Source organism: Chelmon rostratus, chromosome 24, assembly GCF_017976325.1.
Source record: "Chelmon rostratus isolate fCheRos1 chromosome 24, fCheRos1.pri, whole genome shotgun sequence".
NCBI classification, from domain to species: Eukaryota; Metazoa; Chordata; class Actinopteri; order Chaetodontiformes; family Chaetodontidae; genus Chelmon; species Chelmon rostratus.
The window spans coordinates 7,762,859-7,776,037 of record NC_055681.1 but is presented as its reverse complement, the minus strand read 5'-3'; the positions used below and the strand labels follow the sequence as shown (position 1 = coordinate 7,776,037).

The 13,179-nt window shown below is 41.8% G+C and overlaps 2 protein-coding genes across 3 annotated transcripts; one reads left to right on the top strand and one right to left on the bottom strand.

Annotated features, from left to right (window-relative positions):
- Positions 1-1,634: 1,634 nt before the first annotated feature.
- Positions 1,635-3,408, top strand: si:ch211-246m6.4 (transcription factor 15). Its single transcript, XM_041966195.1, has 2 exons — positions 1,635-2,189; positions 3,276-3,408. The coding sequence occupies exons 1-2, from the start codon at positions 1,635-1,637 to the stop codon at positions 3,309-3,311; spliced, it is 591 nt and encodes a 196-aa protein (XP_041822129.1). The 3' UTR covers positions 3,312-3,408.
- Positions 3,409-5,308: 1,900 nt separating this feature from the next.
- On the bottom strand, positions 5,309-12,655 carry bzw1a (basic leucine zipper and W2 domains 1a). 2 transcript variants are annotated; one of them, XM_041966193.1, is made up of 12 exons: positions 12,534-12,655; positions 10,903-10,976; positions 10,610-10,786; positions 10,160-10,254; positions 9,974-10,039; positions 9,090-9,225; positions 8,823-8,932; positions 8,515-8,685; positions 7,806-7,952; positions 7,096-7,234; positions 6,520-6,642; positions 5,309-6,047 (listed from the first exon to the last, which is right to left on the bottom strand). In XM_041966193.1, exons 2-12 carry the CDS (start codon positions 10,964-10,966, stop codon positions 6,016-6,018), a joined length of 1,260 nt encoding a protein of 419 aa, XP_041822127.1. In that variant the 5' UTR covers positions 10,967-10,976; positions 12,534-12,655; the 3' UTR covers positions 5,309-6,015. The 2 variants fall into 2 exon arrangements, with proteins under 2 accessions (XP_041822127.1, XP_041822128.1); XM_041966194.1 differs by lacking the exons at positions 10,903-10,976; positions 12,534-12,655 and having other exon boundaries at positions 10,249-10,254; positions 10,610-10,687.
- Between the last annotated feature and the right edge of the window lie 524 nt (positions 12,656-13,179).

Genomic DNA, 13,179 nt, shown 5'->3' with positions numbered 1-13,179 from the left:
GCCTCTGCACGGCCAAACACTGAGCCCGTTGACTTTTTACAACTGATTAGGACAAAGCCGGACAGTTTGTTGAGACTGCAGCAGGAGCAACAAGCTCGGCCCTCTGTTGATATTTGCAGCCATCGCTCTAACCCCTGTGTGATTCTTTGGCAGTTTGCTTGAACATCATTTATATTAAGGGCTTTGAATGTTCTAAAACTCTTTCCCAATGAATAAGATGCTAAATCGGAAATTATTGCATATGTTTTAGTTGGTTATTTGAAAAAGGCTAAAAGCTGGAAATCAACATTTTGCAATAAAGCTTCGAAACTGAAATCTGGAAATGATCAGTGGGGGTTTGCTGCCCTCTGGTGGCAGTGATAACAATGTCACTGTATGATCTGTTCATGAAAGCCTCAGCTCAACAAGCAGAAATCTCCTCATGCATTTACAGGTTTCAATGAATTTCACGTTCTTGTGTGATTTGAATGAATTCGGCAACCTGCATTGAAGGTCGCTCTGAGCTTGAACTGCAACACACACAAGGCATCGTCCGTTCATAGATATTTATATCCACCCCCAAAGATGGCACTGGGCAAGGTGGAGGAAGAGGGGGTGTATGTGTCCATCATGGTGGGCACAGATGGAACGGGATGGGACCAGCGGGTCCACCTGGACTGTTCACTCAATGGACGTTCGGAGCCGCCGGCCAAGGCAGCAAGGTTATCCTCCATGCTGTTTGCCAACGGGCAGGACAGAAACATACACACACTAGTTATTAGTAACCTACAGTATGTGTGTGTGTGTTTGTTTGTATGATCAGACTGGTTTGCTGGTTTAGTAAACTGGCCACTAAGTTCATCAGAGTCAGAGAGGGAAAAATGACTCAAAACTTGAGCCTGGTCCTGCAGTTTCAGGGGATCTTCATTAAACACACCAAAGCCGGCTCCAATCAAGCCAGTTTGCTACATTTTCACTAAGCAGGATGTGGAGCCTCAAAGCTCAGAGGGCCAAACATAACAAAAATTTCACAGTCTGCTCACTGATGCCTCCAGGGACCAAAATTTGCGAGCGGACACATGGAGGAACTGCAGCAGGTCGAAACACTGCTCATAAAAAGACGTTTGTATGTGCTACATCTCACTGAGAAGGCCAATCCTGACCCCTCTGTGGCATAAACATGGATCAAGGCCTTTTAGGTTCACAGGGTCATCTGTTTTGGAAGCATCAATCAAAGTAAACATCATGCTTAATGGCTTATTATTCCTCTCTGTTTGTTTTTTCATCAACTCTGAATATCAGCCCAAATATCATTATTTCAGCTCTGAATCCGGTATCGGCCTTGACCCATATCGGGCGAACCCATTTTAAAGCTGTATCCTCCAGACCACAACAGGTGCCCCCCTCCTCCCCTCCCTTTACGCTCCACCTGTCTTCTCTTCTCCGCGGCGGGCTGGCGACCCAGAAAGCAGCCGTCATTCATTAGAAATGGTATGCCGTTCCGCCGGGGGGCCGGACGGCACAAACCCCCTCGGTCACCGGATCGGCGGCAGCTGCTCGGCCCCCGGGTGCTATTTTCACCCTCAGGATAAAGTGATGTGCAGCCGCTGCCCGCCCGCACGGCCCCAGCAGCTCCAGAGCAGAGCAGAGCAGGGATGAAGTCCACAGTCAGCGAGCGCACGGCGCAGCCCGACGGCTTCAACTCCGACCTGGACGACCTGGACAGCGGCAGCTACAGCTCCGACGGGAAGTCCACCGGCGGCTGCAGTCCCCGCATGCAGCCCGATGTGACGGGGGAGGAGGCCGCGGCTGGAGGTGGCTCCAGAGCCGGTGCGCCGAGACGGAGGAGAAGGCGGAGGCGCAGCAGCGACGGAGGCGGTACAGACGCGCGTCTCTATGGCGTGAGCCAACAGCGGCAGGCGGCGAACGCGCGGGAGCGGGACCGGACGCACAGCGTGAACACGGCCTTCACGGCGCTCCGCACGCTCATCCCAACCGAGCCCGCCGACAGGAAGCTCTCCAAGATAGAAACACTGCGTCTAGCCTCCAGCTACATCTCCCACCTGGCCAACGTGCTGCTGCTGGGGGAGGACTGCCGGGACGGACAGCCCTGCCTCCGCTACCAAAGCATCCTGCACGGCCCCGCAGCGCTCAGCGCCGCGTCCCTGCGGCCCATCTGCACTTTCTGCCTCAGCAACCAGAGGAAACTGGTGAGTGGCCATTTACTCCTGTTGCAGCGGGCTATAATGTTAAAGTGCATCCAGTGCGATAGTTTTAAAAAGCCTAGCAGCTGATGCCACCTGTGCAGGCCGCATCCTCTTTACATCGGAAGGAATGCGAGGTGCTGAGCTTGCATGGTCCAAAGGTGATTTGGGTTGACCAGAGATGCACCTGTTTCTGCATTGATTGACAACACAAAATGAAAACAAGCTGTGGTGCCTCCAAAGGTTTAAAATAAGTGTAAGAGCTTGATGCAGCTGCTGGATCCTTAAACTTAAGAAAACTGTTTCAGGTTTAGGTCTGGCACACTCCAAAAATAATGGATTGTGTGTTCAATGAGAACAGGCAGCAGAATTGGTTATAATTAATTAAGGATGACCAGCTAATGTATTTTATTTATGCAAAGAGAAAGAAGCTGGAATTTAGAGTTTGAGCGCAATAGATTAAAAATGAGGCTCCAAAATTGACTGAAACAAACCAAAAAGCTGCAAATATTCTGAATGCAAATTGTTATCATCAATATTTATATTGTTTTAATCTCAAATGTTGTTAATACACATGTGTAATTGTGGATTAGAAGTGTTTACACTAGTTGTTAGTGTTTGGTTGGACACCTTGTACTTATAAATAGAGAGACTAGAAACTGGCACAAGATCAGTAGTATTATGTCACTGTTGCCTTTGACATGTTCATCTGGATTTTCACCATTACAGCGGTGGAAACTTCAGGTTTTTGTCTGGCGCTCTGCAAAAACACATCTGTGTCATAAAGTCTTTAAATCTTACTTTCTTAAAGCAAACATAGACACACGAGATAGTTGGATGAGGTGTAATTTCATGTCTTTCAATCTGAGACTTCGTTTTCGTTCAGGTGCAGTGATTTTCACACTCTGTCTTGTTTCAGTGTTTTGTTTACTTGTGTGTTGTTGGTTCTTCCTAAAAGACCTAAAAATGAGCTGTAAATGATAATAAGTAAGTAATAATAAGTGTTATGAGGATTATATGTCATGATGCTTTCACTGAACTGTGCTTTTGTGGTAAAAAAAAAAAAAAAAGGCCGTTTCTTTGCCTCCACAGCTCAGAGATGGAGGGAAGCACTCAGCTGCTGTGTGAAGCAAAGCGGCTCCGGACAGACGAGGAGTCCACTCGATGTTGTTTACATGCAGACACGTGGCGTAAAAAAACAACAACAAAAAAAACCAAAAAACACCTGTAGGACTTTGTATATATATTCATGTATTTACTTTGGATTAGCCTGAAAAACAAAACGAACTCTGAAAAGCACTTTCTGTCCACGTTCGTGTGCTGCTGAACCTCTGTGTTTTGGTTGAGCTGTAATCTGAGCCGATGTGTAAAGTTGCACCTGACGGGACTATTTTGGTCCCACCGATAGTACAAACTACCCCCCAACCCCCTCCCACCGCCCCACGTCCAAGTCCTAAAAAAAAAAAAAGCCTTGCCGCCTTCAGTCACATGAAGAAAACTGAAGAGCAGCGGTTGCTGTCAGTTGAGTGGTGCTCACGCTGCCTTCCAGTGCTGTCAGAAATATCGCACTCATGCAGGGGCACTCTTAAGGGGCATTAACTGATCCATCGCCTCCTCCGACTTAGTGATGAACAGTGAGAAATGCAATAAAACTGACAGAACTGATCTCCACATGCTGCATCATTTGCTGAATGCATGTAACAAACAACACATGGCTCCATTTTTATGCAACACAACTACAAGTTTATGTTGTTGTTTTTTTTATTTTTTGTTACAGTGTTGAACCAGTTTCTTTTTTTGATGCATTCAAGGGTTGTTACTGCCTTCATGCACTAGTGAAAATCAGACATTTGGGACTTCACAAGTGGGCACCAATGCATACATCAATGTGGTTTTGCCTCAAAGCTTTTCACAGAAATAAGTGATTTGTTCCGAATTTGAATATCGAATTGAAACTGAACAGCGTACTACTTTGACTCTAACCCTTTGTCTATCTATTAGCTTCAAGATGAAATGTTCGGACAAATATAATTGCAGTGTGGCGATATGTTTACTTTTGCATTGTTGCACAATCTGTTATCACTTTTAAACACAAAACTGATGTTTTGTGTGCACACGAATGTGGGATGTTTGGGAACGCAAAGTGCATTAGTTTGCCTTTTGTACCAATTTGGAGAAGATCTAAGTGTAATCCTTTTACAATCAACTAGATCCCTTTATATTTATTCTACAGCACATATGGATGAAAACTATCACTTGGAAATGTTGCACACTACCTCAAACTGATGTATTAAATATGAAGGCCTACCTCTAAATCTAATGTGTAACATTACTGTATAAAAATGTACTTGAATACCTGACAACTGTGTTCTTTGCACATCGCAAATAATGAGAAGCTGCTGAAAGAAAAATGTATTTTTGTACAATAAAAATAAAAATGAGAACAGTCTCTTTGGTCATTGTCCGCAAATGTTCAAAAATGTATTTGTGATCGAACTAAACAAAGCAGATCAAGGATTGTAAGTCACTTTCAATGGAGGTCAAACCAAGCTACGGAAGCCAGCCAAAATGAGATGAAAATGCTCACAACAGGTTATTGCAATAGTTATAGTTCAGAAACTTACTTTACTTAATATGTAAAAATTGATTCATAGAATTTTGACTTAAGTCAGAAATTTGACACAGATCTGACACAAATGGGCTACTTACTTCATACTCATTCCCACAGCATGTTACTTCTTTTACTCGATTACATTTCTCCCTGACAAAGTTAAAAAAAACCCTCATTTATTTTTCTGAATTGACAGACACCATTAATGACACCCATTTCATCATGGGGGATGCTTTTGGCTTTATGTGCAGTGGAAATATTAAAGGTGTGTTTCAAACGGTTCTTTATTCCTCATGTTTATGCATTGAGATTTTTTTTCCCCCTTTCATGTCAGCAACAAGTTTGACTACTGTTACAAAAGGTTACAAATTTTATTCTAACATATGATTGGTATTAATTATTGCAACTAAATATCAGAACTTAAGTCTTTCATCACAATTAGGACTGCAGTCAGAGTGAGTAGCTCAAACTAATGAGAAAACACTGCCATAAAAGGCCAAAGAACACAGTTGAAGCATTTCAATAATCTTTATTTCTTTATTTCATAAAAAAGTCAATTGGTTTATATCAGATTAAAGAAAGTAGAAACCAATAATAATCAGTTAGCTGGCGAGGCATCTTACAGCCCGCGTGTCTTCTGACGGACTGACCAGAGCGACCTCGACACGCCATACAGGTTTACCCAAAAGTCAAGAAAAGGCTAAGTTTAAGACCCAACAGGAGCCAAAACATGAGCTGGGCAAAAATAACAAAAAGTTAAAGGGGAGATTTTTTTTTAAAAAAAGAAAAGAGCTTTGGCAAAATTTTCGTCTGCCTCGCATGGCAAAAATGTGAACTCGAATATTAAATAAATCCTGCTTCAGATTCATACAAGCGGCCATCGAGATCACACGGAATGTTTTGTATCCAAATTACAGAAGGGATTACAACAATAATACCAAAAAAGAAAAAGAGGGGAGTATTCATCAGTTTCCACTTCCACTGTGAGCCGCGATACCCAAACATGTTACGAATAAGGACTGAGCCCTTTATTTTGTTAAAATAACGACTAAATGTGTTGGAGTGGTGGAAGAGAGGGTATGGGAATAAACAAGTAACAGGAGGTAGAAGAGAAAGAAGGGGCGGGGGGGGGGGAGAGACAATTTACTGCTCCTGCTGCTACTTATAAAAAAAAAAAAAATGAAAACGGGGGGAAAAAAAGCTCAACTGGTGGTGGAGGTTTTAGTCGGTCTCCTCTTCGTCTGATTCTGACTCTGCAGAGAGAAGAAACGGTTTTAAAAGTTAGTGACTAGCCATAATGATCAATGTCACTGCATGTTTTAACCATTCATATTCATCACATTGCACAAGGACCTTATTCTGGGCTTAATATAAAGCTCTTTAATGTCAGGCTGAAGCTATCATTTTCATTTTTTATTAATCTGCCTGTAAATCACTGAGTTTACAAATTGCCCAACCAACCACCCAAAATCCAGACAGCAACAACTGCAGATCAATATTGAAAATAAGCATCTTGGTCTTATTTCGAATAATGACCTTAGGCTTTCGGCAGGCAGCCACTTTCACTTTTAAAACACAGGTCTAACTTGAATAAAAACTGAATTTCATCACTGTGTTTATGCTGGAGGGATCAATCAATATCAGGAAACATCTTTCCCTGCTGTGACAAGTAAAAATATCTGCCGTGAGACTCAGGGCGAAGGTGTGTTTTTGTTTGTCTTTTACCTTCCTCAGCGTTCTTCAGCCACTCGACAAATTTTTTCATCTGCTCGAGGAAAACGCTCCTCCCCTTGGTGAGGTGGGCATCAGCGTACCACTTCAGTATGGCCTCTTCGCTCAATACGTCCGCTGTTAGGAGGAACACGACAGTGTCAGTGCAGTGCGGGAAGACTGACAAATATCACATTCAGCATGTGCTAAAAGTGCCGAAATATGCCTTCACTTATGGATTAAACGCTTAACTGATGCTTGGTGGGAAGTACTGCTATTCTTAGAAACAAATGCTGTTTACTTCAACAAGTCAATGGGTTTTTCTGGGAAATCTGTACACCAATCAGAAGCCGAGTGTAAAAGGCAACGACAAGCCAGACTTTGCTTTGTTAAACATGACACCAAGCATTAGGAGGTACAACATTTTAAGGTCAAGGAAATGTTGAAAAATGACCTCATACTTCTCAGCGTTAAAAGTGAACGGACTTTCATAAACCTAAAACAAAATGAGACAAACTGTCAGTGGATAGTTTATAGTAAATTATTGGGCATCGATGTAGCTGAATGTGCCTCTGTGAACCCGACACCAACCTTTGTAGAGGAGCACCACAATCTTCTGAAAGGCCTTCATGAAGTGGATGTTGTCGTAGCAGTACTCCTGGATCTTCAGCAGCAGGCTGAGCTCGGACAGACCCTGGGAGGTGAAGGCTTTCAGCAGAAGGCTGTATTGCTGCAGAAACAAGAGACGTGAAGCTTGTTGATGCTTTAAAGCGTACTGATTTACAATAATTTTAGCAGAAACAGCTAAACGGGTTCCTCTTCAGTTTTAGTTTAAAGTGTTGTCCTTGTTCCTGTCTCCGTCTACTTTCACACCTTCCATCACATCAACAGTACAAATTCCAATTGTGCAGCAACATAATTTCACCAAACACTTTCTCTTCAGGGTGAAAACAGGCGTGAATGAAGTTAGTTTGAACTCAGTGACCAGATTTTCATCTTTTTACCACAGTAAAAACAAAACACTCGAGTGCACCAATCCCCAACAGAACATCTAACCTTGGACTGCTGAAGACAGCACTGTATAACATCTGAAGCCTTCAACTCAAAACATTTTCAGACGTGCCAGAACCTGCAGCCACTGAGGAAGGCTCACATGTTATTGCCCAATCTTTGAAAATAAACACATGAACAAAATCTCTCCACTGGTTCAGCAACTACGCCTGGTGGATGTCAGGGCTTTGTTTAACTGTTACTTAACTTTCTTTAAACCACTCCCAGGACAGTTCACCAGTACTACACACCTTCAAGTGTTTGATGGCTTGTTCGGTCACCAGCTCTTCCTTCTTGTTCCACTCCACGCAGCTCATCACGCTGGTCCAGATGATGCTGATCATGGTCTGCTCAGAGAGGTTGGCCTTTTTCATCTCCTCTTTGGTGAAGGCAATAATCTGAACCAATAGGGAGAAAACACTGCTGGGTTAGTTTCTAACCAGCCACTTAACATTAAATTCACACTGAGAAACACTAATTCTACAGGTCAGTCAGTGACAATCTGCCTCTTTGTCTGACTGTAGGTTGCTTTGAAAATTTGCTATAAAATGATTACTTGTTAGGCCTCTATTAACACAGACTGTTTTTGTTTTCAACTTCATGACTCATTGTGTAGCCATCTTTGTTATCGAACAGTTCAGTAGTTACTGCCTGATTTGCTGTCAGTCACAAACACAACAACAATACAACATGGGGAAGTGTCAATCATGAAAACTTTTGCAAAACACAAAAATCTGTTACGAAAGAGGAACAATGACAACATTTAAACCTTCACCTGCACTGACTGAAAGAAAGTTAACAGGATATTAACAGCTAAGTGAAAACCTCTGTCAGTTTCAACTGAGCATGATGAGCAGCTTTAAAGCGTTATTTACTGTAGAGACACTATTTGCCAGACAAAAGCAACTCCTGTAGACAAAATGCTAGTTAAACCAGGCTGTTAACCTACAGCAGCCTCACCTCCTTCTGAGGTTCACCACGGGACATCTGCTCCTGGAGCTCCTTCTGCAGCTCCTTGCGGGCGCCAATGGATTGCTGGTTGCGGGCGAAGTCGGACAGCTCCTTCAGCCCAGCGTCGGTGAAGTACTTAGAAAAATGTTCGCAGCTCCGTTTGTTGGCAGGAAAGAGTTCCTGTGGGTGATTGATAATTAGACTTCATTTGCATACAAAAATCAGCAAAAGTCTCTCAGGAAACGTGACATGTTATACTGGACAAGCAGGATTTGAAGATTTTTTCCAGCCATCTCAGATCTTAACAGATAATTTACCATCAGCCTGTTGTCCATGCCGACTTTGCGGAGACTGACAGCAACTGAGTTGATGTCCCTCTCATTGATCCATGACTTGAACAGCTTGACAGCGAAGGCTGCAGATACTCCTGAACATAAAAAGGACAAATTGAATTTGTTGTAATCTCCCTGTCCACAAAGTACAAACATGTCTTTTGTACTGTAACCCCAGAATTGACAATTTGATAGGTTGTGACAAGTTGTGACTTTCACTGAAGGCTATGGAAAGGCAGCTTTCTCTCTCACCCTCCTTGACGAGGTTCTCGTTGAAGAGGCTGTTCAGGATTGTTGCTGATATGTTGCCATTGGCCAGCAAGATGCCAGTCAGCATGGCCAGCTTGTTGCGCTCAGACTCAGTGAACCCCTTAAGAAACAGCAGCAACTACAGAGGACAGAAAAAAGGACGGAGGACAGAGAAAATGAGGGGAAAATGTGTGTGTGTGTGTGTGTGTGTATATATATAAAAATTTCAGTTATTTTAATGTGTATGAGTTTAACAGGTTCGTTAATCCCATATCTGATTTTATTGCAGGCAAATTCAAGCCGTTTACACCCTGCGGGTGTTGCTTTCACTTTAACTTTATTATCCTGCAGCTGGCAAACAATCTGCTTTGTAAACCGTATAGTCACTGCTTTCTCATATTATGAGAAGATCTTTAACACATGAGCTGCTGACAATGACAAAACTTGGTACAATGGTGAAAGGACTGTTGATTCAATTTCTGTTTTCCCACTAAACAATTAGTGTGTAAACACAGCAAATATATCAATATCAATAATAACTGATCACTCATTTAAGGACAAAACAAATATTCATACTTCTGGTTGGAACTACTGAACTCTTATGTTCTACAATAGTCAACTCATTATTTAAGCAGGGTATTTAAATATCAATTCAGGACTTCAACATTTTCTGTCATTTACCAGGAAATTTAGTTTTTCAATCACAAAATAAACAGCCATTCTCTGAGCTATAAATCAAGGACTGTGTGACACCTGCTAAACTATTCTAAAACATATTGTTGTGCTTTCCCTGAAGCACCCCCTCACTTCAATCAGAACAGCAAGTTGTGAGCTCAGTTAAATACTGATAAGAAAATAAACTCTTGAAACTTTTCAAAAACACTCACCTTCTTGATCTCCTCTTCGAAACCCTTCTCCAGGTACTTATAACGCCTGATCAGCTTGTTAAAAACCTGTTAGATGGGGAAAAGACACAATGTTAACTAGTTTTTAGAAATGTCTTTTGGCAGTTTTTCCAGCATCTTGATTTACATAGAACTGTGAAATTGATCGATGCTGGGCATGCCTTCTACCTGAGCATATGCTTGCATTGTCTCCAGGTCTTCTTGTGCCGTGAAGAGGCAGAACTCGGTGCGGGTCATGTCGTCAGATAAAGTTCCGCCTGGGGCTGCAGGACAGAATATAAAGACAATGTCAATGAAAAACGAGGTGTCTGTCTATTTTACATGTGAGGTCAAAACATTTCTGTACATGATACCAAAACATAAGCAAGGTTTTCATATTTATTAGTTTACATATATACCGTTAACATTCACTTGTTAACCCTATTGTGGTGCACAGGCACAAATACACAATCCAAAATGCATGTTTTTCTCGCAAACAATAGTATCCTGCTCTTTAAATAACCGTTCTACCAAAGACGTCTGCATTGAACCTGTTTTTAAAGTATTTTTCAACTCTAAGATTTACAGGCATCAGTGTAAAACATGCATGCACAAACAACATGTTTGAACACAACTCACCCAGCATTCCACCGGCCACCAGGATGTCAAAGAGTGTCTCTGCATACCGGCGGTAGTCAAGCTTGGCGCCAGAGGCATCAAGGAACTTCGCAACCGCTTCCAAATCAGTGCCAGTTTGATTCAAGCCTTGTACGATACTTTCTTGAAACTGAGTAGGGTCAAATCTCTCCTTTTCATCTGTGGGAGAAGGATGCACATGTTAGATGTGGAAAAAAACCTAATGGAACATGGATTTGGACAGAGTCAGATATGCAAAGCAGAACACATGTAAAGCAGCAAGGGTGACCACAAACCTCTTTTCCTCGTTTTGAAACGCTGGCCTGTTAGCGTTGGCTTTTGCTGCTTTTGATTATTCATAAAAGACACTCTGAAGGGGATAAAACACAACACAATCATAGTTAATATTAACTCAAGTTGAGCACACTACAAGCTGACACAAGAGTTAAGGACACACAATGTTTTTTTTAACTGTTTTGTTTTTCTAGCTTTTGGGTGTAACCTGGGCGAGCTCCATGTATTTGTCATGAGTTCACCACTGTAAATTACTCTTACGTAACTGAAGTTCAAAGATAGCGCTTCAAGCCTGTGATTAAATGTGTACCCTTGATAGTCACAGGCATAAAACTAGTGATACTGACAAAAAAGCTCATGAAAAGGCCATTGCCAACAATGTCTTGATCCTACTGACTAGTATTTTCTGTGTTGAGCCCCATTGTTGTCCAAGAACTACTGCAAACACACGAAAGAGCCACACTGTTGCACTGAGTGACACGTCTCTTTACCACTATGAACCCGATCGCTGTTACTTATTTTGGTCAGATCCCACAAACACCATCCAGCTGCTGTAAACACCCACTAGAGCACAACAGAGCAGAACGAGAACTCACCATTTATGTGTGATTGAGAAACCCTTGCTAAAAACTAATGTGTCAAGTTGTTTTAGAAACTTACTCAGCCTTCTGAGAAAGAATGAAATAATTTTAGCAGAAACCAGTGCACATGTGGCTAAATGCCACAGACAGGGCAGGGAAGTTTGAAAGCACTGAGAGACAAAAAAATGTTGAACTCCATACGAATCTTTTAAATATAGCAGTTTGGTTTTTTTAAAATAAGGAAGGGTATGACTTAATATGTCTGATGCATTTAATTAAGTTAACTGTCAACTTAAGTTTTCTCTGACCAAAGCTTATTTACAATAGTAATATTTCCATGTGAACGGATGTTAAACTTTGCGGCTACTACATCCAGATTAATTTGCGAAGCAATATTTTGTCATCAGTGCCAAATGACAGGAGAGTTGTTCAATTAATCATTCACACATTATCAATGGTGACAAAACAGACAAAAGACAATAAGAGGTGGTACAATGGAGCCTGTGGGTGCTGGGTTGTGTAATTAATCAGGAAAGAACAGTTAAGGTTTTAACCTGAAGAGTGACCCTGAAGCAGACGTATTGATGAACATACGAGGTGTAATGGATAAACATCGGCTTGGATGCAGTGAGATATTTTCTACAGCTAGCTAATTGAAGGTTAGCATTGGCTAACTCGGCCTCACCATGCGCCGAGCCAGTGCTGGCTAGCCGGGCCCGCTAGCTAGCTAACCATGTTTGTTTAATTAAGAAACCACTAAAACTCAATATAATATGATGCGTGGCCTTAAACACATCTTCCTGTCAAAACGTCATTCGAAACTTTGGATTCATATCGAGTTCGCTCTTAAGTGGGTGAGCTATAAATAGGCTAAAGCTAAGTTAGCTAGCCGAACTGAAGAAAACCGAAATTCACCCTACAGCGGCGACCATGATGGCGACGTTCCTGGATATAAAAGGCTATTTTACACTTTCTAACCAGACATCTTGGCGTCTTTACGATCATATTAAGGTGTGAAACAAGATTGAGAAGGTAGAAATATAGGTACTTACCGAAATTAATGCAGATAAAAAACGGTTGTTAACCAGGGGAATCAAAGCAAGTGACGAGTGTCTCTGTGGCCCAAACAAAAAGACCTTCCCGTTAGAACTTCCGCAGGCTCCGCCCGCTGCGCATGCGCGATTTAAAGGGGATTTCCGTTACACAAAAAAAGAAAAAAAGGACAGAGAAATATGCTATTTATTTTTATATTCAATTATTTTAAGAGGAAGGGAGGACAACCACAGTGTATTTCCAACGTATATACACTGAATCTTCCGCATATTTATTCTGTTAATTTGACTCATTAAAATTGTTTAATATACAAGCAATGCCATTTGATTTATTCTTTGTAACTAGTGAAACACAACTGCATCAATGAATTGTGTATCTTTTTAGATTGTGTATGTTGCCGACTGTTATTTAAATACTCATATTTATGACTGTATTTATAGTTTTTTATCTTCTTTTTTGATGTGTGTGTGTGTGTGTGTGATCTGTTGATCTGGGTGGTGAGCTGCAGCATTCAGTTGCCCTTACAGGAATAAATAAAGTCATATTGAATCGAATGAAACTTTTACTTCAGGTAGAGTGGTATTCGTACTTTTACTGTTGGATTTGAAAACTTCTTCCACTGCTGATCATTTGCAGTTCATGTTG

Excerpts from the sequence above, each read along its gene's own strand:
- si:ch211-246m6.4 (XM_041966195.1), top strand. The coding sequence starts at position 1,635 with ATGAAGTCCACAGTCAGCGAGCGCACGGCGCAGCCCGACGGCTTCAAC. Across the intron at positions 2,190-3,275 it reads TCAGCAACCAGAGGAAACTG|CTCAGAGATGGAGGGAAGCA; the intron begins GTGAGTGGCCAT and ends TTGCCTCCACAG.
- bzw1a (XM_041966193.1), bottom strand. The coding sequence starts at position 10,966 with ATGAATAATCAAAAGCAGCAAAAGCCAACGCTAACAGGCCAGCGTTTC. Across the intron at positions 7,953-8,514 it reads GTGGTGAACCTCAGAAGGAG|ATTATTGCCTTCACCAAAGA; the intron begins GTGAGGCTGCTG and ends CTATTGGTTCAG. Across the intron at positions 6,643-7,095 it reads TGTGGTGCTCCTCTACAAAG|CGGACGTATTGAGCGAAGAG; the intron begins GTTGGTGTCGGG and ends TCCTCCTAACAG.